At 38.1% G+C, this 27306-nt stretch overlaps 1 protein-coding gene across 2 annotated transcripts in view; it reads right to left on the bottom strand.

Moving 5' to 3' along the window:
- Mettl15 (methyltransferase like 15) overlaps positions 1 to 27306 on the bottom strand; it is a 173338-nt gene that overhangs the window by 26451 nt on the left and 119581 nt on the right. For both annotated transcript variants that reach the window (XM_051144301.1, XM_051144300.1), the window contains exons 4-5: positions 12198 to 12389; positions 8197 to 8375 (exon numbers count right to left, since the gene is read on the bottom strand). In XM_051144301.1, coding sequence (XP_051000258.1) covers positions 8197 to 8375; positions 12198 to 12389 — 371 coding nt within the window. The remainder of the gene's footprint in view (positions 1 to 8196; positions 8376 to 12197; positions 12390 to 27306) is intronic.

The following is a 27306-nucleotide window of genomic DNA, read 5'->3' on the forward strand; positions in this document are numbered from 1 at the left end:
TAGATATATTAAGCTTTCTAGTCTATCTGTTCAATTGTGGTAAGTCATAGCTTTCTGAAATTTTCAGAAATATCATGTCTTTTTCTATTTCAAAATTTCATATTGTCACCAATAAAGTTATATTTATATTGAGTGATACTGAAGACATAAAGACAGACTTAGAAAATGCAATGGTTTAATGCCACTTAAATTGTTTTTCTTGCCCATATGTGAACATTCTCACTTTTCCTTCATTGTTGATATAGCGCTAATGCATTTTTAACATCATAGCACTCTGGTTCATGTTCGCAACTTTTCTGCCTAATACAAGGCTGGTGTTCTCAGATTAAGATCCAGAAACAAAACAGCTAAGTTAATTTCTTAAAGGTATAGCTCCAATTATGTCAAATTCATGGCCTCTCACATTTTAATTAATATTAACCCTTAATTAGGCTGAAGTCTTGAGCAAACTACTGCTCCTCTTTAGAATTGTTTTCAAAAGTTACTAGATAAAGGTTTTTTAACAGAACAATCTCCAGGGTGCTCATTAGCTACAAGCCCTCATATCCGTACCAGACAAAACTGTGTTTTCTTATGAATTAATAATGTGATTTTTCACAGAAAATGGCATACCGTGCTACTTAAAGACAGCAAGGACAAGTAGAGTTGCTGGTGAGTAAAGAATGAGAAGGGCAAAGTGTGTAAAGAGAAGGTCAATTACTGTATGTTTATAAAATCCACATGATTTCTGCTCCAATTTCAATAAAAAGATATTAAGTTGAAAGGACCTGAAAAATGCAGCTTAAAAATTAATGACTTAGTCAATATATTATACTGCATTATGTTAAATAGAATGCAATATTATTTAATTATATTTAATTATGCCATAAAACAACTGTTACAAGAAAGCTTAATGATTTAAGTGAATTTATAATTAAGTTTTATTTCTTAAACTTTATGTAGTATTATGGTAGCCTTGCCAGTACAAGGTGCTTTCAAAATGCTTCACAAATATGGCTTTTATTTATTTATTGCTTCTATAATTTAATAAAAAACAATGAAAATAATCAATATATTTTTGGTCTATAAAAATGATACAGTGTTTATGTTGGTCCAACAAGATGAATAATTTACCACTGTAATTCCGTTAAATAACTGCAGGAGTTGCATTTTTACTTTGAGAAACTTTCATCAAAACATAGCTGTGAAACAGCTTTGGCTTCAGATGGGAAGAGTGCAATAAAGTGCCTCCTAGCTAGAATCCAGTTCAAGAGGTTTGTGGTGGTGAACAGCGGAAAAGATGAAATGTTTCAATAAGTCCCTTAGGCTGACTTAGTTAGCATCCACAAAGCAGAACAACCTATATATCACATAGCCTTTGTTAGCTGATTGTTTAGAATAGATGTATGACTCACTGAGCTTTATTTTAGCAGTCAGCAATGCAATTCGCCTTTTGCCTGAAATATTAAATACAGAAATATGAAACTATGAGAGGTGATGTCAAATGTCACACAGGATACTTATAACCATTGTGATGAACTGAGGCATCTGTACATCCTGCCATTCCATGTTTCACCTTGGTAAGCACACATGATAAGTTGTTATGCATAAAATTTCTATTATATTAGTCAGCCACCTATGGTAAATAATTTTTAAAAATTGTGTGTGGTATTAGAGCTGTTGGAGCAAGAAAGCTTGAAAAACAAAGAAACAAACAAAACAAAACAAAACAAAAAAACAAAGGAAAGCCAACATGGAGGATCCAAGATGGCGGCGAGCAGTGTGGACCACGTTTGGAGGCTCCAGTGAACAATTCAGGGAATTGCACAGATTTCTGAGCCAGGAACACCGAGGTCCGAACATCACGGCAGCGGGAGTGCTCCACGGTTCGGAGGGACCAGGGTGCAGAGGACCTGCGTGCACACGGGACGAGCATGGATTTTCTCTGATCGGAGCGGCAGCGGCAGAGGCAGCAGCACCAGCAGCGGTGGCTGAGGTTTGCAGCTCATAGCCTTCCGGTGGAGGCGATTGGTTTGGTGACTGGTGGGAGTTGCTGCGGGAGAGGGGACTCGGGACAGGATTTGGGTCGCGTGGAGCCTTCGGACCCAGACTGGACTCGGCGGACAGTTTGGCCCCAGAGTCCCGGGTACTGGCCAAGCCCAGCAAGCAATTCTGCCCAAGGCACTAACACAGCTTCGGCCACAGCTCCCCTGCTGTGGCTCAGGCTTAGTTAAGCGCGCAGCTCCACACTAGGCAGCACCTCAGCTCAGCGGCAGCTCCCCTGCGGTGACACAGTCTGGATGGAGCACTTGGTTCCACCACAGGCCCTAACTCAGAGCAGCCACAGTCTCCTGCTGTGGCACAGGCTGGACAAAGCGCTCGGTTCCACCAGCTCTAAGACTCTGGTTGGACACAGTGTGCAGTTTGAATCCAGAATTCCTGGCTGAGATTGGTGGTCAGTTCGGGCCCTGAGTCAATAACTGACCACAGCACACACTTTGGGCCAAAAGGCCCTAGCGGAGCTTGGTGCATAGTCCCAGCCCAAAAATTCTGGCTGGACCCTGTGTGCATTTTGGGCCCAGAATCCCTAGCTGAGCTCGGCAGATGGTTCAGGCCCTGAGAATCTAGCTGAGTTCAGGCCGTGGTTTGGGCCCAGTGTTCCTGGCTGGACTTGGCAGGGAACACAGAAGGCTGTGGATACCTTGGCCTGACCCAACGCTCATTCAGAGACCCAGAATAATTGCAGGATCCACAGCAGGAAGGGGCTGAAGATCACTGGCTATGAGAGACCAGAATAACAGGGCTAACCTCCTAACATCCACACCAGTGAAGCTTTGAGCTCCCAGCCTAGAGAAATCGTGAGAAAACAAGTGAATCTATCATCAGACACCCTCCATCCAACTCTGGAAGCTACCCAACAAAAACAAAGACGGCAAGATGTCTAAAGGACAACGAAAAAGCATACGCAAAAACCCCAAAACAACATGGCGTCTCCAGTTTCCAGCTATCCAAAGAAAACAACCCAGAGAACTCAAATACAACGGAAATACAAGAAAATGACCTCAAATCCTTAGTAATGAGGATGATAATGGAGGAAACAAATAAAATTCGTAATCAAATGCAGGAAGACGCAGACAAACAGGTGAGAGACATAAAAGAAGCACATAGAGTGGAACTGGAAAGATTGCAGGAAAATGCAAACAACCAGATAAAGAAATAAATAAAACGGTTCAAGCTCTGAAGACCTATAAAGAGGCAATGGAAGAAACTCAGGAATATACAAACAATCAGATGAAAGAAATCAAAAATCAGTTCAAGATCTGAAAATGAAAATAGATTCAATGATAAACACACAGACAGAAGAAAAACGAGAACGTGAGACCTCAGAGAAGAAGGCGAGCAACACAGAGGTGAGCTTTTCTAACAGAATCCAAGAGATGGAAGAACGAATCTCAGGTCTAGAAGATACAATCACAGATATTGAATCAACCATTAAAGAAAATGCCAAATCTGGAAAACTCCTGACACAGAACATCCAAGAAATTAAGGACACCATGAAAAGAAGAAATTTGAGGATGATAGGCATTGAAGAAAGAGAAGACATCAGACTCCAGTGCCCAGAAACTATTCTCAACAAAAATCATAGAAGAAAATTTCCCCAATCTAAAGAAAGAAATGCCTATAAACATACAAGAGGTCTACAGAACACCAAATAGGATTGACCAGAAAAGAAAAACTGCCCGCCACATAATAATCAAAACACAAAACATGCAGAACAAAGAAAAATATTAAAAGCTGCAAGGGAAAAGGGCCAAATAACATTTAATGGTAAACCTATCAGAATTACACACCGACTTCTCAGCAGAGACCATAAAAGCCAGAAGGGCCTGGACAGAGATCCTGCAAACCCTAAGAGACCACAGATGCCAGGCCAGACTACTTTACCCAGCAAAATTATCAATAACCATTGATGGAGAAAACAAAATATTCCATGACAAAAACAAATTCAAACAGTACCTATCCACAAATCCAGCTTTACAGAAGGTACTAGAAGGAAAACTCCATCCCAAAGGGTCAAGCTACAACCAAAACTACCCAGGAAATAGATAACTATCCCATGGCAAAAACACAACTACACAAACGCTCGACTGGAAACAACATCAAAATTAAGACTCTTAACAGTCACTGGTCATTAATATCTCTCAACGTGAATGGCCTCAATTCTCCAATAAAAAGACACAGACTAACTGAATGGGTACATAAACAAGATCCAACATTCTTCTGCATCCAAGAAACACATCTCACCCATAATGAAAGGCATTACCTCAGGGTAAAAGGTTGGAAAAAAATATTCCAAGCAAATGGTCACAAGAAGCAAGCAGGCGTAGCCATTTTAGTATCAAACAAAATAGACTTTCAACCAAAATTAATCAAAAGGGATGAGGAAGGACACTTCATACTCATCAAAGGTAAAGTCAACCAAGATGACATCACAATTCTGAACATCTATGCTCCCAATACAAGGGCACCCACATTTGTAAAAGATCTCCTAAGAAAGCTTAAATCACAAATCGATCCCCACACACTAATAGTGGGAGACTTCAACACCCCACTCTCACTGAAGGATAAGTCATTGAAACAGAAACTAAGCCGAGAAACAACATCATTAACCAATGCCATGGGTCAAATGGATCTAACAGATATCTATAGAACCTTTCACCCAAACAAGAAAGAACACACCTTCTTCTCTGCACCCCATGGAACCTTCTCCAAAATTGATCACATTGTAGGTTACAAAGCAAGCCTCAATAGATACAAGAGGATTGAAATAATACCTTGTATCCTATCAGATCACCATGCTCTTAGGCTGCAATTCAACAACAACAGAAATAGCAAAATGCCTACACGTACATGGAAACTAAACAACTCTCTGCTAAATGACACCTGGGTCAGGGAAGAAATAAAGAAAGAAATCAAGGAGTTTCTGAAATCAATGAAAATGAAGAAACAACATACCCAAATTTGTGGGATACATTGAAAGCAGTGCTAAGAGGAAATTCATAGCACTAGTGCCTTTAAAAAGAAATTGGAAAACATCGCACATAAGCATCTTAACAACACAACTGGAAGCCCTAGAAAAAAAAGAAGCAGAAACACCCAAGAGGAGTAGACCGCCTGGAAATAATCAAACTCAGGGCTGAAATTACAATTAGAAACTAAGAAAACAGTCCAAAGAATCAACAAAACCAAAAGCTGGTTCTTTGAGAAAATCAACAAGATAGACAGACCATTAGCCAAACTAACTAAAAGGCAGAGAGACAGTATTGAAATCAACAAAATCAGAAATGAAAAGGGAGACGTAACAAAAGACACTGAAGAAATTCAAAGAATCATAAGATCCTACTTTGAAGGCATATACGCCACAAAATTTGAAAATCTAAGGGAAATGGACGATTTTCTTGATCAATTTCACTTGCCAAAGTTGAATGAAGAACAGATAAACAAGCTAAATAGTCCCATTTCCCCTACAGAAATAGAAGCAATCATCGATGGTCTTCCAACCAAAAAAAGCCCAGGGCCAGATGGTTTCAGTGCAGAATTCTACCAGACCTTCAAGGGCGAGCTAATACCAATACTCTTCAAGCTATTCCAAAAGATAGAAATGGATGGAACATTACCAAATTCATTCTATGAGGCCATAGTCTCATTGATACCTAAACCTCACAAAGACTCAACAAAGAAAGAGAATTTCAGACCAATTTCTCTTATGAACATAGATGCAAAAATACTAAATAAAATACTTGCAAAACGAATACAGGAACACATCAAAGATATCATTCATCATGACCAAATAGGCTTCATTCCAGGCATGCAGGGATGGTTTAATATACGGAAATCCATCAATGTAATCCACCATATAAACAAACTGAAAATAAAAAACCACATGATCATCTCTTTAGATGCAGAGAAAGCATTTGATAAAATCCAACACCCATTCATGTTTAAAGTTTTAGAGAGATCGGGGATACAAGGCACATAGTAAAAATGGCCATCCTACCAAAAGCAATCTACAGATTCAATGCAATCCCTATCAAAATACCTACACAATTTTTTAAAGACATTGAAAGTTCAATTCTCAACTTCATATGGAAAAACAAAAAACCCAGAATAGCTAAAACAATCTTGTACAATAAAAGGTGCTCTGGAGGAATCTCCATACCTGATCTCAAACTGTACTATAAAGCAATAGTAATTAAAACAGCATGGTACTGGCACAGCAACAGGCTGGTTGAACAGTGGTATCGAATCGAAGACCCAGATATGAATCCACACACATATGGTCACTTGATTTTTGACAAAGAAGCCAAATCCATTCAATGGAAAAAGGATAGCATCTTCAACAAATGGTGCTGGTCTAACTGGAGGTCTATATGTAAAAAAATGAAACTGGACCCATATTTGTCACCTTGCACAAAACTCAAATCCAAGTGGATTAGAGACCTCAACATAAAACCAGAGACACTAAGCCACTTAGAAGAAAAAGTGGGAAAGAGCCTGGAACATATTGGCACAGGAGACAACTTCCTGAACAGAACACCAACGGCCCAGGCCTTAATGTCAACCATTAATAATGGGACCGCATGAGGCTGAGAAACTTCTGTAAGGCAGGAAGACACTGTCAAGAGAACAAAGCGACAGCCTACAGACTGGGAAAAAATCTTCACCAACCCTACATCTGACAAAGGTCTAATATCCAAAATATATAAAGAACTCAAGAAATTAAACACCACCAAACCGAATAACCCAATTGAGAAATGGGGCTTGGAACCTAACAGAGGATTCTCAACAGAGGAGTATCAAATGGCTGAGAAGCACTTAAATGCTCAACCTCCTTAGTCATCAGGGAAATGCAAATCAAAACAACTCTGAGATTCCATCTTACACCCATCAGAATGGCTAAGATCAAAAACTCAAGCGACACCACATGCTGCCGAGGATGTGGGGAAAGAGGAACACTCCTTCATTGCTGGTGGTAATGCAAACTAGTACAGCCACTTTGGAAATCTATCTGGTGCTATCTCAGAAAAATGGGAATAGGGCTTCCTCAAGACCCAGCTATTCCACTCCTTGGAATATACCCAGAAGATGCTCCAGCACACAACAAGAAACTTTGCTCAACCATGTTCATAGCAGCCTTATTCATAATAGCCAGAACATGGAAACAGCCTAAGTGTCCCTCAGTAGAAGAGTGGATAAAGAAACTGTGGTACATATACACTATGGAATACTACTCAGCTATTAAAAACAAAGAATTCCCGAAATTTGTGGATAAATGGATTGAGCTAGAAATGATCATAATGAGTGAGTTAACCCAGAAGAAGAAAGAAAAATGGTATATACTCACTTATATCTGCATACTAGCCCAAGGGGCATGTCCCACGAGGGGCATGTCCCACGAAAGCCTTCACTTACCAGGAAACTGGGACAGAGGGGAAGGCATCCTATTGGGACTCTAAATGAGAGACGCATGGGAGAATAGCAAAATAAAAGGATCCAGATGGTCCTAGAAATCTACAAGTAGAACAATATGATAGGCAGATTTGGGCCCAGGGGTCCCGCTCAAACCAAGGCACCAGCCAAGGACAATACAGGAGGTAAAATTTAAACCCCTTCCCAGATCTGGCCAATGGTCAGAATATTCTCCACAGTTGAGTGGAGAGTGTGATATGACTTTCTCACGTACTATGGTGCCTCACATTTGACCATGTCCCCTGGAGGGGGAGACCTGGTGGCACTCAGAGGAAGGACAGCAGGTAGCCAAGAAGAGACTTGATACCCTATGAGAATATACAGGGGGACGTAATCCCCCTCAGGAACAGTCATATGGGAGGGGAATAATGGGAAAATGGGGGGGGGAGGAATGGGAGGATACAAGGGATGGGATAAACATTGAGATGTAACAAGAAGAAATTAATAAAAAAAAAAAAAAGAAAGAAAAGAAAGCCAACATTTGAGAAGGATATCGAAAGACTTGCTTCTGAATGATTTGACATATAAATGAATACTTCTGGGAGCCAGGCAGGGAGGAACACACATACACGTGCCTGCACACGCGCGCGCACACACACACACATACACACACACACATGATATATATGTAACATGTACTAATTTAATATTTTACTCTTAGACATTAAAGAGGATTAATGAGGGTACCTGCAACAACACTGGCAAGCTGCTGCGTTCTAGAGATAGGATATATGCTGCGCGCTTGAATGATTGCAGAAGCAATTTTCCTGGCATGCTTCTCCTCTCCATATGCTCTTAGGATGGAAGCAAGTGCGTGTTGATCTAAGGCATTCACAACATCAGCGGCAGTAGGCATGTCAGGGTACCTGTGCACAAGAAGAGTCAATTAATTTATGGACACTGTTCTCATCGACAGAACTCAAGCATTCATAACACATTGCCTAGATGAAACTCTAAAACAGACTGAAATATCACACACATAAAAGACAGTTTCCATTGTATTCATTATAGCAAGAGGAACTGGAATATTTGTTGAAGTCAGGGTAATAGGAAGTTAAAGATACGTTGCTATCCTTTAACTTTCATTCATAGAAAAGTTAATATTGATCTTGTAGGTTTATCTTAAGATAAAACAATAAAAAATGTTCAACAGAGTTAACTTGCTCAAAATTTGAGTTACTCGTTACATTACTATTGTTCCCTTCTGTAGAATAGGCAATATAATGCTGACAGGTGACAGCTGACCAGGACTAACTGCAGGGGAGGAAATTAATCTATGTCTGCAAAGAACCTACGAGTGAGACCAAAACCATCTAACTTCAAAAGTCTACACAAGAATATCCTGGGTACTTTCCCCCAACAATAACTAAAAAGACCTAGTATTAACCATTCATGTTTTGGATATTTGCTATCAGCTCAGTCACCAATGGCAAAGGTCATTATGGATTAAATGCTCAAAATAAAGAGTATTGATTGAATAAGCCTAAATATTACTTTCAACTGGGGGACAAAAAGAACGACCAAGTTCTGACCACATGGACTAAATTTACTAGCAGAAAATGGCATTTACTGTCAGATCGTTCTAGTTTATTTTCATTTAGAGAAGTGAGTCAAAGCATTATAATTGATGAGCCTCCATGACTCGAGTTATTAGGAACATCTGCTAGTAGTACACCTACTACTCCCACATAAATATATTGGATTATTAGTTTCATACTGTGAGTAGTTATGAGTTCCAAAGATACGAGAGCAGTAAGACCTAAGGTTTAAGCCAGAGTGAGGTTGGAAAAACATCAAAAACTTTCTTTGAAAATTATTACCTTGTTAGCATGCTTCTACATTCAGGAGAAATTTCTTTTGTCCTTAGTGTGTGTCTGTTTGTCTTTAAAAGCCCACCTCCCTATGTTTGTTTTAGGGAGTAGGAAAAAAATCCTATTCTATATATGATGATGTTCCTTTTGTTTAGCTTGTTTTATTTATTTATGTATATTTTAAAAGGAAGTAGAATTATACCACCCCACTTTTCCTCCCTCCATCCTCTCCCATTCTCTTTAAAGTGGCATCCTCTTTTTCTCTTGATATTCCAGCACCAATGACTGTCTTACTAGGTAGCCCTAACTTTCATCTCAGTGGGTTGCCTTTTTGGCTTACAAATTAAAGACCCTTTCTTTAAGGGTTCATTGATCTTTATAAGACTTGTAGCCTTGTTATATTAGAAAGGTTGTAAATGTATTAGACTCTCAATTTTAACCTCGGAAATAAATATAACAATACTTATCTCCATCAGAATTCTTGTGAGAGAAGGCCCACATAAAATAGTAAATACAGGCAATATAGTGACTGGGCAAGAGATGTTCTTGTCCTTTGGACCCTACTCATTCATGTATTTTCCAGTCGTCATTTTTATTAGAAAAGACAAAATCCCTGCAAGATCTTACCCACCTATGAATTCAGTTGCCCAAGCCACTGACTGTTGGGATAATCCTTGTGAATCATGGCAATTTAGATTCTTAGTTCTATTAATACAATTCTAAGGTAGTGTGAATGGATTTACTTTTTTATGATAACTTCCTACTTTTAAATAAGAAAATTAAAATAGCAATTTGATCAAGTGGTATTCAATGGACACCAGGTATAATTTTATTTTACTTTTACATTAATACAACATAGTTGTGTGTGAGTTTCCATAATGATAGAAGACAAAAAGAATAATACCTAAGCAGGCCAGAAATCTTCTTTAGACGGGCATTTCTATGATGAACAAGATCTTCCCCTCTAAGAAAGCACCAAATTTCCCTGTCAGTCCAAAGATTTCACTGACTTACTGTGACTAATCTCACAAGATAAAGTCTTAACTTGGGTGCCAATTATTGTCTCCCAACAAAGACTGTATCTGTTAAAAGAATTAGCCTCTCAAATCCTTAAGGGTTGGAATTTCGCCTCTGCTACATAAGAAGATAATATAATCTAAAAGCAATGGTTATTGAAATTGGGGTCAGCATAAAATTAAGACTTCAGTGTTAAATGTCTCTTGTTTGTGTCTTTATCACAGAGATATATCACTCTCCGGGGGCTGATTGTAATACCCTCACTCTTATCTTCCTGTTTGCACCCTCCCTCTCTCTTCTGCTCTATTCCCCTTCCCTAGACCTCTGACAGGTGGGGTCCTCCTCCCTCAACATCTGACCACCCCTTCCTCTGTGTTCCCACAGGGCCTCTCCCATAAAGGGCAGTGATCAAATCATGGGCATCAGAGTTCTTGTCAGAGGCAGTCCCCTGCTCAGCCCCCTCCCCATGTGGAAATAAAGTGTGCATTGGCTACATCTGAACAGGGGGTCTAGGTCCTCTGCTTGCAATGTCCTTGGTTGGTGCCTCAGTTTGCGCAGCCCCCCCCCCCCATTTCTAGATTCACCAGCCTTTATAGTCTCTTTGTGAAGAACACATTTATTTTGAAGTTCTGGAGGAGAAATTTAAAAATGGAGATTTACAAATTAAAATTGCTGAAGAAGCTTTTAGATTAAGAGTATGGCAATTCACCACTCTACTATTAATTTGAAGCTTTGTTCAGTGTATTACCAAAAACATCTCCCTTAGCAAGACACAGGAAGTATATAAATTTATTCAACATTTTATTTCTATAAAACCGCCTTAATCTCTAAAGCTGAGAATATCTGACCTTCACAACTAGTCACTGGTTGTTAAGAAATTTATTATTTTATTTCATGATGATATTCTTTATTCTATAAATGCCAATAATACAAATAGAAGGAGGCATGGAACTCAGAAATGATGAGATTCTAATAGATGCCACAATGCCAATTAACCAGTCAAATCATCTAACAAGGGAGGAGGCTACATATGATAAGTGTTTACCTCAGGCTATCTGTGGCATGACACATGTGCACAGTAAAAGCAAGGGTAAGCTTCTGGCTTGGTACCACTGGTAGGTCCAAAAGAAAGTACAAAGTTAAGCTTTTGAAATTAATGTAGAAAAAAGAAATTTTCCTCTTTTCTCCTACTGTGCAGCACAATGCCATTAACTAGATTGTATGTCTATTGGAATTAAATAATGGCAAATGATCATTAATATTTCTATGGTGATGAAGAAAGAAGTGTCACTGGTGACATCTCTATATACAGATATATGGATATGTAATGATGTATGGTGTGGTATCATACATTAGAGATATTTTGGAGAAGGTTCAAATAGCATGACTGTTGCAGGGACAGGATATAAACGTAATTGATGATCACTGAGATTCTACCAGACACTTTTTTGCAGCATTATAAAATAGTATCAATTAAATATAGATCCTTTTCTCACAGAGACATGGCTGGGATGCACAAAAATGAATTTGTTGTTTCAGTTTCTATTTTTTTCCACATCACTACTGAAAAGCTGTGTTGTTATCAGTGGGAAAAAAAATGACCTAAAAGTTGATTCCCCTATTTTGACTACCTTCTCACTATTTTCTGAAGACAGTAAATATTTTCCTTTTAGAATTCCAAAGCTAAAGAAATACTGAGGTTTATAATGTGTACCAAACATAGATGATTTTCTATGTATGGACAGTGCTGAATGTGGGAGTGTGCTGGGAATTTTTCAGTCTTCAAGGAAATTAAATTCAGAATGTTTTTAAGAAATTGATTTTCTTGTGGTAAGAAGAAATGCTTTTTTCAATACTCACCTGTCTCCATCCATCCTCATGTCCAAGGGGCCATCCTTCCGAAGGGAGAAACCTCGCTCAGGGGCATCAAGTTGCATGGAGGAACACCCAAGATCCAAAAGAATTCCATCGATAGTCCCTGGCTGCACTCCAGCTTTCATTAGCAAAGCCTCTGCCTGGCTGAATTGGCCCAACATAGCCTGGATCTGCTTCCTGTGAGCAAATTAGAGAGATGGAGATATTCTGTTGTATTAGTCTGTCTCCAAGTCTCTGAGCAGTGGAAGTATGAGCACATCCTATCACTGAATGCTTTACTCCCCAAAAAATATACCATCAAGTACTTGCTCAGCATTAAACTTCTGAGAGTGTATGTATCTACCAACCAGAAGTATTCCTTTGTTAGACTAAGTTTTTCATTCTTTTTTCTAAAAATTCCTTAAATATATGAATATAAAAAGTAGAACATGATATTTTTGAAAAGAATTACTTAATGCCCAAGGCAATTCATATACAGGAGGGATAAAAACAAAAATAATATAAATAAAATATGCCTTCATATCATGAATGTTGCTTAGTTATATAAAAAGAAAAAATCCAGTTATATGTACAACAATGAAGATGGAACTGGAGATTATTATGCTATGTGAATTAAAAATGCACAGGAAGACAAGTTTTACATAACCTACTCATATATGGAATATTAATACACTAATCTCAAAGGTATCTTGCAGTGGTGAGGAAAGAGTGGGGGAAAAATAAGATGAAAAGGTTGATCAATGGACAGTAAACTATGGTTAAAGATGAGGTAATCAAGTTTATTCCTTCTCAAGTCTCTGATGGAGTTGAAGACAATGAAGCTTAGTTGTTTAGGGGTTCAGATGTTTTTGGGCCTAGACATGTTTTAAGCTGATAATGACAAGATGTGATGGAGATTGATTTATTTTCAGAATTTAGACGTACCAAGATAGGAAAGATATTTTCTTCAAGGCTGTCAAATATAAATAGTCAAAACACTAAGAAAGCAATATTGATATAATTCCTGATTGTGCCATGGTTCTTTTTGCTATAGGTAGTTTATTGTATATATGTGTAATAACATAAATGTATATGTAAACAATAAAATGTTTAATGAATAAAAAATTTTAAAAAATGATAAGAATTTGCAATGTGCTATTGTACTCCAATTTAAACATTGCACAGTATATGCTTGTATTCCATACTACCACATTTACATGTGAAGTTTTTATGTGTCTGTTAAAAATAAATATAATTAAATGAAAAGAACTAAGAGAAAAAGACAAGGCCAATATGTTCCTCCATTTAGTTTACCACTATACACGTTTTTCCTGTAGTGACGGTAAAAGTTGAGCACAAAAATAAAGACAAGACTAAACGACTCCTGAAGAAGTGCTGTTTTAACTTGTAGCAAGAAATTCAAACTGTGCAAGAAGCTTTCAGAATCAACAGGCAGGAAGATGTTTTGATCACTATTTTGTTATTCCAAGTGTCTCTCTTAGACACAGTGCGCTGCTGCCCTTAGGTTTCTTCAGAGGCCTTAAGGAAACTAAAATTCAGTTTGGAAGGAAAATGAGTAAAGAGAAATAGGGCAACACCCTGAACCTTTCATTTTCCTTGCGGAATGTGAATGGAATAGGCTTGTATTTTAGCAACATTAGCCAATTCATATCTAGGACATTTACTTATGTCTTATGCCATTTAAGGAGAAACTTGCAGATATTGGTAGTTTTTCCTCAAATTCCAAATGGAAGAGTAATTTTTTAATTACATGCCAAATATTTACAGAATTTTTGTTGTTGCCAATGATTATGCTATTTGTAGGATATAGCAAGGGGACAGTAAGTCATGTTTCTTGAGTTAACAGCCGAAAGGAAGAGATATAATTTACAGAGCAATTTGGCTGGAGCTGATGATAGATAAAAAATGTCTTCCCCATTTTTGGAAAGTATGAATGCTAACAAAATAGAATTGGAAAACCAAAAACAATAAAATTTCAGGACTGAAAGACATTTAACTAGTTATTTTTTGTCAATAACTGATATTTGAATTTTCCCTACTCCAATATCATGAATGGGAGCTGAGAAAAGGGTGAAAGGCCCGTTTCAATCACCTCCAGATCCCACCTTAGGCTACAGAAGTAGCCAAACACCTTATTCTCACCACTGAGTATGGATGAAACTGAAAAGAGTTGATAGTCACTGATATTCACAGCTTTGTTGACAAGGAAACAAAGCATCGTGCTAGAGCGCACGGGAGCTCACCTGGGAGCCAAGTGTGGATGAATGTGAGAAGAAGACCATAGCTTGTCAAAAGATGTCTCCTTGTTGCTACAGAGGGTTGAGATTGGCTTGTAGGAAAAGCTGCACATAGTCACATGAAACTGAACCTGCTCATCATGGAGAAGCAGAAATGGAGCCTGAGAGATCCCTTTGCAAAAAAAGGATGTTCAGCCAGTGAATCTTACTTGCAAGAACACAGTAGTGAGGGAAATTTGTGGCTAGGACATTTAAGGATATAAGTGTTTTACATATACTAAAATAACCATCATGTATTTGTATATAAGAACTAATCTAGATATATCCATAAACATAATTATTTAAAATCCTTAGTCCTTTGTTTCTCTGGGGAATCCTGATGCTATATATCTCAACTACTATTCAATGCTTAATATAACTGGAGAATAAGATTATGCCTATTATCTACTTAACGCCATGTGAGCAAACTCGTTTTATAGTATTTTACACCAGATGTCAAACTCTCCATTCCAATAGGACCTCAAAAATTCAGCTACAGACTTATAAAAACCACCATGTATTTGATGATTTATGCCATTGGCTAGTAAAACAGAAAATAGTTTAGATATTGCTATAAAAGTACTTTCAATGAGTGGGTTTTAAGTAAAGAGCATTAGCTTTAAGAATGGAAGTGTGCCTCATCCAATCAACTACAAGGCTTTAAAAAGCAAAAAATCATGTTTCCCAGAGGATGTAGGAATTCTGTCTCAAGGCTGTAATATTGTTTCCTACCTCAGCCTTCCCAGCCTACTGCCATACAGATTTCTCACAAGACAGACCTCATAGTTCCTTGAGGTAAATCCCCCTCCCCATTTCTCCATCTCCTCCCCACCCCCTTTCTTTGTCCTCTCTACCCTCTTCTCTACCCCCCACAGGGAGGGAAGGAGAGAGGGAGGAAGAAAGAAGGCAAGAGAGAGAGAGATTGCACTATATTTTGTGTGGAACTGGAGAAATGGCTCAGAGGTCAGCAGCACTTGTTCTTGCATAGAATGCAAGTTTGGTTTCCAGTACCTGCATAGCAGCTCACAACTATCTTTGGAGGGATTATCTTGTGTAGATGAAGCTGCTGTCAATAAAGAGATGTTTGGCCAGTCAGCTTTGCAGAAGGACAGGCAGTGGAAGGCTGGGACTTCCTGATAGGGAGAAAGGACCTCTGGGAAAGGAAAAGAGAAATGCCTTTTGGGCCTTAAGAGGCAAGGAATGTAGACTTGTTCATGAAGATGTGTTCCTGGATACTGGGAGGATACCTGGCTTGGTAAGGCAAGGTGTATGGGTTAACTTCGGCGAGACAGTTTAGTCTGCCCAGCTAAGGCCTCAGTTTTGAAAACTTAAAAGGTCTTGTTGTCTTTGTTTTTATGCTTTAAAGGTCTACCTGGGGCCTAAGTTTTTCTTGACTAGGAGATACAGATACATCTACAACCATCTGTTATACCAAGCCTGGGTGTTCTGATACACTCTTCTGGCCTTTGTGGGTACTTACTCTCATGTACACACTCCAGAATACATTCCCCCCCACACACACAATCATAACTAAAATTTATTACTAAAAATAAAAAAATCAGCAATTTAGGTTTCTTACATGAATTTCTATATACTGTAAGACCTGGAGGCTAGGTCCTAATTCCCACCTAGGTCCTACTTCCCAGAGCCCAATGAGACACGAGAGTCCAGTCCGATGCAAATAGCAGAGTATGGTTTATTGATCCATCGCCACGGGGCCTACCAAGCTCCATTGAACTGGAGAACCCCAAATAAGCAAAGCTTGGGTCTTTTATATCTCACAGAAGCAGAATTGGTGGTTAAGCAGAGTTTTTGGACCATAATTGGTTCTTAAGAATGCCTTTTAAAATGATTGGTTACTAGTTATTTTATCCCTGAGGGCACAAGAGCTTAGCTTGGGACATCATGGGGTGTCAGGTGTTTGGGACAGGCATGAGGGTGTGGTTTTTCTTGGAAAGTATAGAACAGCCCTGAGGCCATCTTGGAAGATACTGAGTGGCCAGGGTTGAAAAGCAACTTTTCTATTTTTTCATTACTAAACCAAACATACATTTTTTTACATAACTTATCATATATATATAAACATGTGTGTGTGTGTGTGTGAGTGTGTGTGTGTGTGTGTGTGTGTGTGTGTATGAAAACCTACTACTAGTTCTACTAGTTCTTTCATAGGAAAGGGTTCTAATTTTTTCGTATATACATACATACAAAATAACAACAATACAAAAATTACAAGCAGATCCAATTGAGCCAAATACATATAAAACAGTGATCTCTGTAGGATGAAGGTAGAGTACATGGCAGCAGAAAGCTTTCATAGGAATTTAGTGAAGCTCTATGAAAGGTGTATTTGTATGTATGAACAAACACATATACAAATATCATCGCAACTACGGTGTCAATTGCACATCTCAAGTATTCATTTTTCCTGCCTCGGTGGTAGGATCTAGCCATAGGATTTAACTGGCCCTCACTAATAAAGAGATGACTTGAAATCTCAAAAGTGTTTTCACACTTTCATATTTCAGAATAATCCACAAGCAAAACAAATCATGGAAGGAAACTAGAAATGAGTTAAACTGAGCACTGATAAAATAGCCCAGTGAAAAGGTAACACATTGAGACTTAGGCTAGGTATGCTTCTAATGCTGTGCTCAGGGCAAACTCCATACATGTGCACACATTTAAAAAGGTGTAATAATAAATTATAGATTTAAGTTTCATAAATTAACACAACAGCATGTACAAATCCAAAAGAGGAAAATAAAAGAAGCAGAAATTTAAAATGAAAAAATATATTTTATACCATGAGTTAAAGTAAGGTTTTTGTTTGTTTGCATTTTCTAGACAGGGTTTCTCTATATAGCCTTGGCTCTCCTCAACTCACTTTATAGACCAGGCTGGACATGAACTCACAGAGATCCTCCTGCCTCTAAAATAAGTTCATTGAAAGGACTAAGAAAATTGACTAACAATCTAAAAGGATGTTTACCAATATGAGGGACAAAGAGGAAAGTAATTACTTCAGACCCTATAAGACATCACGTATATCACAAGAGGGAATATTTCACATTGTTATGCTATAAAATTAAGAGCTTTAGATAAAATAAAAATTTTCTCAAGAAACGATAACTTATTAAATCTAGCATAAAATGTACAATATAGTTATAAAATCCCTTAAAATTTAATCTGTAATTATAGACTCTCACAGAGAAAAAGACACGCACAGGTGGCTCCACCATGTAGTCTTCCAAATATTTAAATATTTAGCTATTTAAGTAACTCCAATATTATATAAACAAAACACTGATATTATAATACAATCTTCCAGGAAAAAAAAGAGACAGCTTTTAACTCTGATCACAAGGCAAGCCTACTGGATATGGTGGGAGAAAGTGGAATAGGCGGATCAACGTATCGATTTAGGAACTCAGGGGACAGATAGATCTTGTTAGGAAAGGGAAGTAAATACATAGTTATAAATGGATGGGGTTGTGGAACAGGAGGATAAAGTGGGGATGGGGAGGAAAGGGAGGGATGAGTAAGAGAATATAGGAACGATATATAATTAAGGGCCACTTGAAGAATACTATGGAAACCTAATATGTAGAAGATTTCTGAAATATATACATAATTGAAGGCAATCTAAATAAAATTGCCAAATATTGGGTGGGAACAGAGTCCCTATTTTCCATCTCTTGTCATAAAATGAAGCTGCCAGTAATGGGATTTGGTTACATCTAATTAAGTTGTTAGACAGAGGGGTTCCAAGGGAATCCTCCAACAACACAGGCTATTGTCAAGACTATAGGGTGCTCTCCACAGAACGATGGCAAGGACAAACTCCTGACGATACCACATGCACAACTCACTGAACATGAAAAAGTCAAGCTGGTGCTTACATAAAGCCTTTACACCTACATGCTAGCATCTTTGTTACGGAAGGTACTCTGTACTCTATCAAAGGCAAAACCAACTCAGCCACAAATGCTTTGGTCTACAGTGGTATCTATCTGCACGATATGCTAGGTCAATGGTACAGAGCAATAACGAAGCAGTATCTGATTTGATTGAAGGCACACTCCACTAGATGAAACCCATACTCAACACTGCTTGGGTGACAAAGAACCAGAGAATATGCCAAGGGACATGGGATAAACCCAAACATTACCATTCTACTAGAAGAATGTAGCAATAAATGCCTCCTAATGACATTCTGCTATGCTCATAGATCAGTGCCTTGCTCACCAGAGAAGCTTCCTCCTGCAGCAGAGGGGAACGGTGCAGAGACCAAAGCCAGACATTATGCAGAGTGAGAGGCCTTGCGACATTCTCCATCACATCTCTCACTTCAAGGGTTAGATAACCCCGCAGAAGAGGTAGAAAGAGTATAGGTGCCACAGGGAATGGAGGACACCAAGGAAACAAGGGCTTCTAAGTCAACATGACTAACATACATATGAACACACAGAGACTGAGGAGCATGAGCAGATCCTGCACAGGTTTGCACCAGGTCCTTTGTACATATATGATGGCTTCCAGTTTAGTGGGGGTTTTTTGGAATTTCAGATAAAGGGAACCAGTGGGTCTCTGCTTTTTCACCGCCCCCCCCCCCCGTAGGGCTCTTTTCTTTCTGTTTGTTTTGTCCAAGTCTGGTGTGTTAATTTTTTATTTTATTATCTCTTAAAAGCCGGTTGATTTTCTAGTTAGAAAAAGGGAATGGATCCAGATGAAACGGGAGATGGGAGATGGGAGGTACTTTATGCATGCATGTATTATATACACATGTGTGCCAGGTGAACAAGGAGGCCACAGGAGGAAACTGTAGTGGTATGTAGCTGTGAGCCTCTATGTGGGTGTTTCCTCAGGAAGAACTGTTACTTTTCTAAACTGCCAAGCCATATCTCCCTATTGACCACTGACCTAAATATCTGATTCTAAAATAAATATGAAACAAAGGCACAGCCTTCTTTAATGTGTAGCCCTTATCATGGCCTTACAAATACAAGTTCATTTACTTAAAAATATTGTTCTGTAGAATTTCCTACAATATACTTTGATCACATTCACTTCCAACCATTTTCTAACTCACTCTTTTTTTATTCTACCAACATAATACTGTGCCATTTTCTTTAAAAATTTCAGTACCAATTATTAGGACCTAAATTAGAAAATCAGCAAGCGAGAAAAGACATTTTTTTTCAAATAACTATGTTCTCCCTTGGTTTCCTTGATATTTTACTATACTCTTAATAAGACCCTTACCGAACTTATTATGATTCTAGTAATTTCTTCATCCTGATATCTCCATTACACCTTAAATAGCTTCATGCAATGGCTTCACAATGTCTTTCTCAAGATAATCTGACTCTGTCATACATCAGCTGAGTTAAACAAATTTCTAGAACATTCCGGTCAAGCCTTCATGACTACACAATTTTTATATTTTGCATACCTAAAAACGAAACACACACCATGATGTTGACAAGTTCTGATACCCATTCAGTATGTAGTCTTTCTCCCTTCTGTCTCAGCTGTCATGATTTTTGTATACTTTGGCTGAGGAACCTGGGGGAATACGTCATAGGTGTCAGTTTTAGAGGACAGAACATGGTCAAAATATGTTCTCTTTCGGCTTTTTCCTTTCAAATCAGTTTCCATTTATACACATTGGAACTTTCAATAAGCCTTGCCCCTATATTACCTTTACAATATATTATCTTACTGAAGAACCTGAGATTTCTCTTTAATGATGCTAAAATCTTTCCCATTACAGCTGCTTTGTGTGTGCCCATTGTATCTGCAAATTTCAATTTACTCACAGTTCATTCCTCATCAAACTTTTCATGTTTTTTATTATTGATTTTATTGTCTATCTGACTAATTCCATCAAATAGTAACCACACCTTAGCCTGGATATCTTACCATCTTGAAATTTCCTTCAGCAAACAACTTAGTCCATTATTTTTGAAATCTGCTCCATTCAATGTTTTTGTATGAGGGGAGAAGACAACTAAGAGTGCTGTCTTCATGTGAGACAAAACAGCCTCTAATATAATTCCGGAAACTGATCTTACTTTCTGAATACGTAAGCACACAGCCATCCGTGTTGGCCATTCAGGCAGAATTGTGATTTTCAATCCTCCCACAGTGTAACTCCTTATAGAACTTGGGGGTATATTCTAAGCCAAAGCTCTAACTTTTCCCATATTCCTCCCATAAAGCATTTCTAAAGGACAACAGATGATTGGTCAGTTTTATCTCAGTAATGGCTTTACCTTCTGTGTGAGTTTTTTTGTTTGTTTTTTACTTCAGTCTTCTAATTACTGTAAGAAGATACCCTAACAAAAGTAACTTAAAGAATTAATTTTTGTGGACAGTTTGTGAGTATAGTCTATAATTTTGGCATGATAGCACAAAGAATACTAGGTGTGGGGGCCTGAACAACGGCAGCTGGCCACATTCTATATATAGTCAAGAAGTTGATAGACATGCATGCTGGTGTTCTTTGGTCTTCCCTGCACTCAGTCCCTATTTTTATTCAGTCTATAGGATGGTGTCCCACACACTCAGAGTGGATCTTCCCTCCCTGGTTAATTTTCTATGGAAAATTCCTCACAGACACACCTAATGATGTGTCTCCTTAGTGACTCTCATTCTAGTCAGGTGACAATGAAGGTTAACTATCAAAGGGCTGTTCCACTCCAATGATTGGTCATAATTTATCTTAACATATCTGTGGATTATGACATGGTAAATAGGGCCTTAAGGGACACACACACACTAGTATATTGGGTTTTAAACAAAAAATATCTTATATGTGTAGATGTGCACATTCATGTTACATGTACCGGTGCATATAGATGTGCACATTTTTGTGCACATGAGTTCTAGGATTGAACTCTGATCCAAACACTATACTGACTATTGCTGTAAGAAAATACCATAACTGTAAGCAAGATAAATGAGAGTTTATTTTGGCTACTGTTCCAGTTATCTAGATGTCCACAATGGAAGAAAGGCCAGGGCTAAATCATCAGGAAGCTGAGAGATCACATTTCAACTGAACATGAGTACCATATAGAGGAACTGGAAGTGGGCAAGTCATCAACTCTCTAAGCCTGCATCCAGTAAAAAACTGCCCCCATCTAGGATCTGTGACCTAAGATTTTTATAACCTGTCTAAGCCTGTCTATCAGGAGAGGACTATGTGTTCAAAAACATGACTCTATGGGGATATTCTCACTCAAACAGCTATAGATGGCCTTTAAAAATAGCAGTAAATTAAAGAAAAAAAACCACATATATTTAGACATTAAATGTTTAAGTAGGAAAGAAAGACTTACAATGGAAGTCTAACTTTCAAATGCAAAGATCACTGAAGAGCTCAAAACCCATGGCATCTGGAATTTGGATTTTAAAATCAATATGCATCTCTTTATTCCATTTTGAGTCTACCTTCTTTCTTATAAAAAAAAAAAACATTTAATTTCTGTCCAGGCATGAGGCACATGCCTGTACCCCAGCACTAAGAGATGTGAGGTAGGAAAGAAGATTGCCACGTACTCAAGATGAGCATAAGCTATGAAGTGAATCTCAGTGCAGGCTAGCCTACAATTTAAGACTGAAAAATAGTCTCTCCTCCCTTTCCCTAGCCCCCCTCAGGTGTGCAAATGCTCTTGTTCTAGCTTACTCTTTCTCTCTCAACAAAAATACCAAGTGATAGGCGGGTGCAGTGGCCCTGGAAAGGAACCTGGTCTTGGCTGCCTACCTTCCGCCCGCCGGGTCCCCTCCCTAGCCTTTACCCAGAGCGTCGGGACCGCGCCGCGTCTCCCTATGAGTGACATACAGCCTTTAAAAACTAATACATCTACAGCAGCCTAAGTGTCCCTCAGTAGAAGAGTGGATAAAGAAACTGTGGTACATATACACTATGGAATACTACTCAGCTACTAAAAACAAGGAATTCCCGAAATTTGTGGATAAATAGATCGAGCTAGAAATGATCATAATGAGTGAGTTAACCCAGAAGCAGAAAGAATCAAATGGTATATACTCACTTATATCTGCATACTAGCCCAAGGGGCATGTCCCACGAAAGCCTTCACTTACCAGGAAACTGGGACAGAGGGGAAGGCATCCTATTGGGACTCTAAATGAGAGACGCATGGGAGAATAGCAAAATAAAAGGATACAGAGAGTCCTAGAAATCTACAAGTAGAACAATATGATAGGCAGATTTGGGCCCAGGGGTCCCGCCCAAACTAAGGCACCAGCCAAGGACAATACAGGAGGTAAACTTTAAACCCCTTCCCAGATCTAGCCAATAGTCAGAATATTCTCCACAGTTGAGTGGAGAGTGTGATATGACTTTCTCACGTACTATGGTGCCTCACATTTGACCATGTCCCCTGGAGGGGGAGACCTGGTGGCACTCAGAGGAAGGACAGCAGGTAGCCAAGAAGAGACTTGATACCCTATGAGAATATATAGGGGACGTAATCCCCCTCAGGAACAGTCATAGGGGAGGGGAATAATGGGAAAATGGGGTGGGGGGAGGAATGGGAGGATACAAGGGATGGGATAAACATTGAGATGTAACAAGAATAAATTAATAAAAAAAATACCAAGTGATTATTTGCTAGCAAGCTAGATGTTCCAAAAAGAGATATAATGTTTTTCCTGAAGTTTTGACTACTAGAGCAATGCTGCTCAAAACTACTGGTAGCAGCACAGCCATGCATCCAGAGAAGAAAACAAAGGCATACAAATCATATCTTGTGTTGGTGGTTCTCATTAGCTCCGAAACTAAGTGTGGGTACTGAACAACACATAAGAAAATTATCACAGCTACTTAATGGCTTTGATCTAATAAAATGAGAATGCAGATCTTCTGACCTCGTGAATAAAGTTTCTTAAAATCTAAAATGGGCAATATGAGTTCTACTAGGATTTTGCTTCTTTATTTTTAAAGTTCAGTGGGAGTGAGACAAATTCATTCCTCTGAAAATGCAAATTAAATTATCTAGATGTATTTCAGAAGAAAATTTGTTTTAGACACACTATTTTCCAGTGATATCTCTAGGAAAGAGGTTCCTGTAAATTATAGTTGCTGAATTTTAGTTCCATGACTATTGTGTATCTTTCCCTGTTTTACCAATATGTAAGCAGATGTGAAAATCAAATAATCTATCGAACTAATTATAAATTTTTATAAGAATTATATTATTATGCAAAGGAAGGTACCAGTTGTTAGGTTGCCTGAAGTCCAATGAAAAGGTAGTCCTCAAAATGTGACATTTTGTTGGTAGTGGTTGGAGCATTCACTTCTATTGATCATTATTATACCAGCCTATAAGCCGGTTCTTATATTACAAACATTGATTGTGTGTGTGTGTGTGTGTGTGTGTGTGTGTGTGTGTGTGTGTGTAGGCCTCCATAGGCTCATGGGTTTGAATACTTAGTCCTTAGTTGATGGAACTGTTTAGGAAGGATTAAGAAATGAGGACTAGGTGGAGGAGGTGCATTGATGGGGTGGGCTTTGAGGTTTCCAATGTCTTGGATTAGTCCTATGTCTCTCTCTGCTTCAAATATTTAGGTAAGTGTGAACTCTTGGCTATTCCTGCTGCCATAGCTATGCCTTTGCTCCATCACCATAGACTCTAAACCTCTGAAATTCTAAACCCAAATGAAGCACTTTCTTCTATAAGTTGCCTTGATAATGGAATTTTATCACAGCAATAAAAAAGTGACCAAGAAAAGAAGTTAAATAGAGTAATGAATTTTACTTTTTTATTATAAAAAGACTACCAACTATCAATAAAGCATATAAATTCTCTACTGCTCTTGAAGTGACATGTGATATATTAAATTAATCGTTCTAGATTTATACAAACAGCCCAAGTGACTAGTTATATAAATTTCTTTTAATTCAATTTCTATATCATATTTCAAACACCTCTGCTGAGAAAACTGAAAATATAAAAAAAATGCATTACTGGGTTTTGTAGTGTATAACTACAACTCTAATTGGAAGACTAAAGGAGAAGACTGACAAATTTAAGGTCAAAATGAGCTATAAGTCCACAATTCAAAAAAAAAAAAAAAACTAAGCTGTGTGTAATAGAACATGCTTTTAATCACAGTTCTTGGGAGGCAGATCTCTTTGACTTTGAGACCAGTCTCATCTATATAGCTAGTTGGAGGATAGACAGAGCTACACAGTGAGACACTGTCTCACTGTCCCACCTCCAAAAGCAAAACTAAAAATAAAACATGACATTTGTCTTCACAGTCTGGGTTACCTCACTCAGAATGATTATTTCCAGCTCCATCCAATTACTTGAAAATTTCATAATTACTTTTCTTAACTGCTGAATAATTTTCCATTGTGTAAATGTACCTCATTTTTGTTATTTATCAATTGACCAACTTCATGCTTTTTCCAGCTCACTACTGTAAACAGCTCATCAATTGAATTAGATGGCTGGGTCTCTCTATAGTAGGATATAGAATCCTTTGAGTATTGTTCATGAGTAGTATAGCTGGCTCATTTGTGTATATTATCTATGAATCTTAAATTATATGCATTTTATTTAGTGTATACACAGGGGACAGGAAGGTACTAAAGGGTCTTTAAAGAGAGGGCATATAGAACACACTGGTGTAATGGGTTAAAAGGGAACAATGGAACAGAAAGGGTTAAATTGGGGTATGAGTGGAAGGCAGGATAGAGGAGCGAATATGGGGAGTGAACAATACACTAAAGGCTATTTGAAAAAGTCATATAAAAATCACTACTGTAGAAGCTTACACAGATACACCCCCAACACACACACACACACACACACACACACACACACACACACACACACACACAGTTAAAATTGAAATAGCAGGGCAACAATACTCCTACTAGAAATAAGAAACTACTTAATCAATAGCCCAACCCCCCAAATGAGTTACTTGTTTTAGATTCATTGGCTAACGAAGTCCCATAGACTTTTGATATTATAGGCTATTGCTAATGCTAGCCCCAAACTTATCCCCACTAGATCACTCTCCCAGTGCTGGAAGGTGATGTGCATAGGACCCAAGAAGAAAATTAATGATCAGTTGCATCCAACTGTGTGTCCTGCACGTTACAGTCATGACTCACCTGGCAAGAGAGGTCCATTGGTACAATAGTGACAAAAATGTTATGAAAATAACCAATTACTTTCTGATTGTGTTTGTTTTTTACACAAGATGAACAAGCCTACCTGGCACCATTACTAGGCTAATAACCTATGACCAGACAGGTCTTAGGCCATAAATGAAAACCTATAAGTATTTTGCAAAATAAACACAGTATTAAATTGATTCTTAATAAGTTATTGTTGTACCCACAGATGAAAGCATCTTTCAACCTTTATTAGAGAAGTTTCGACCATTAGTAGATGGTGATTAACACAGAGTCACTTCACACAACTAGCGAAGGCACAAACAATAAGAGACTGCAGAATAATCAAGCCTACATGAAACATTTGCCTTGCACTCACTCCACCCCATGCATCCAAGCTTGGGGATCCATGTAGAAGAGAAAATTGGAAAATGTATAGGATCCAGGTAGCAGATGGCTATAAGGAAACTGTAGGGCAGAGTTAAGTTGCCCACCCTTCAGTGGAAAGCCACACAGCCAAAATAATTTGGGCAGCACAAATTGGTCTTGATGGGAGGAAATATCAAATCTGGTAAATAGAGATGGTAGGGTGGATCTGGGAAAAGTTGAGGGGAGTGAATATGATTAAAACACATTGCATGAAATTTTTAAAGAACTAATAAAAATTAAAAGAAAGAAAGAAAAAGGAAAACACAAGAAGCCTAATATCTTTTATCAAAGATCACAGTTATTTTCAGGAAATATGATCGCAAGTATAGATGTATTACAGTTAAAAAAAAGACCCAACTATCTATACCTGCAGATTTACATTTTCATACTTTATTCTTCTGTATCTATATACATGTTTTCAGATACTTAGTAAAATCAGTAAATCAGCTACAGACCTTCTGAATACATCTGTGTTATATCTCAAGTAATGCTAGATAATAAGATAACAAGGTAAGATGTACTGCCCATTCTTGAAAAGTTCACAGTGTGTAACACTTCACACAAGTTTACAATGCACAAATGTTTTCAATGTGCTAACCACATTTTCATTTCCATCACATCATTATATAAACATATGCATTTTATAAAAATTTAGTATTATATAAACAATATATGCTCATATTACAATTATAGCAACTTGAACTGAAAAAACAAAATACTTTCTTATTTATGTTTGAAGTAGATCAATAAGTCTGCAATAAAAATTTGATAAGAAGTAAATAAGATACTGCTCAAGGCCACACAAGTAGTAGCAGTAAGACTAATACTTAAGCTCACGTAATATTAATTGAGTAATACACATTAATTACGTACACTGTTTATGGAAGGGAGATCAGCATGAAAGGAAGAACAAGTCTATTCCATACGCTAATTCTAGCATCTCTGTGTGGAGGAGAGAGCAACAGCGTAAAGGCATTACAGAGATCTAGCGTCTGTGTTGTTCACCGGCCGGTTAGGTCACTGGCAGGGATTATGGTACTGAAATCATCTCTTGACCATAAGCCTTATTGTGTGTTGAAGAGCAGGAGTTATCCAAGATGGCAGGATTGCTCAGTGGGCAAAGACCTTGCCACTAAGCCTAAAACCTGAACTTGATCCTGGGTATCATATGGTAAATGGAAAGAAATGGCACCACACACACTGTGACACCTATTGTCACATAAAAATA

Source organism: Acomys russatus, chromosome 4 (genome assembly GCF_903995435.1).
Source record: "Acomys russatus chromosome 4, mAcoRus1.1, whole genome shotgun sequence".
NCBI classification, from domain to species: domain Eukaryota; kingdom Metazoa; phylum Chordata; class Mammalia; order Rodentia; family Muridae; genus Acomys; species Acomys russatus.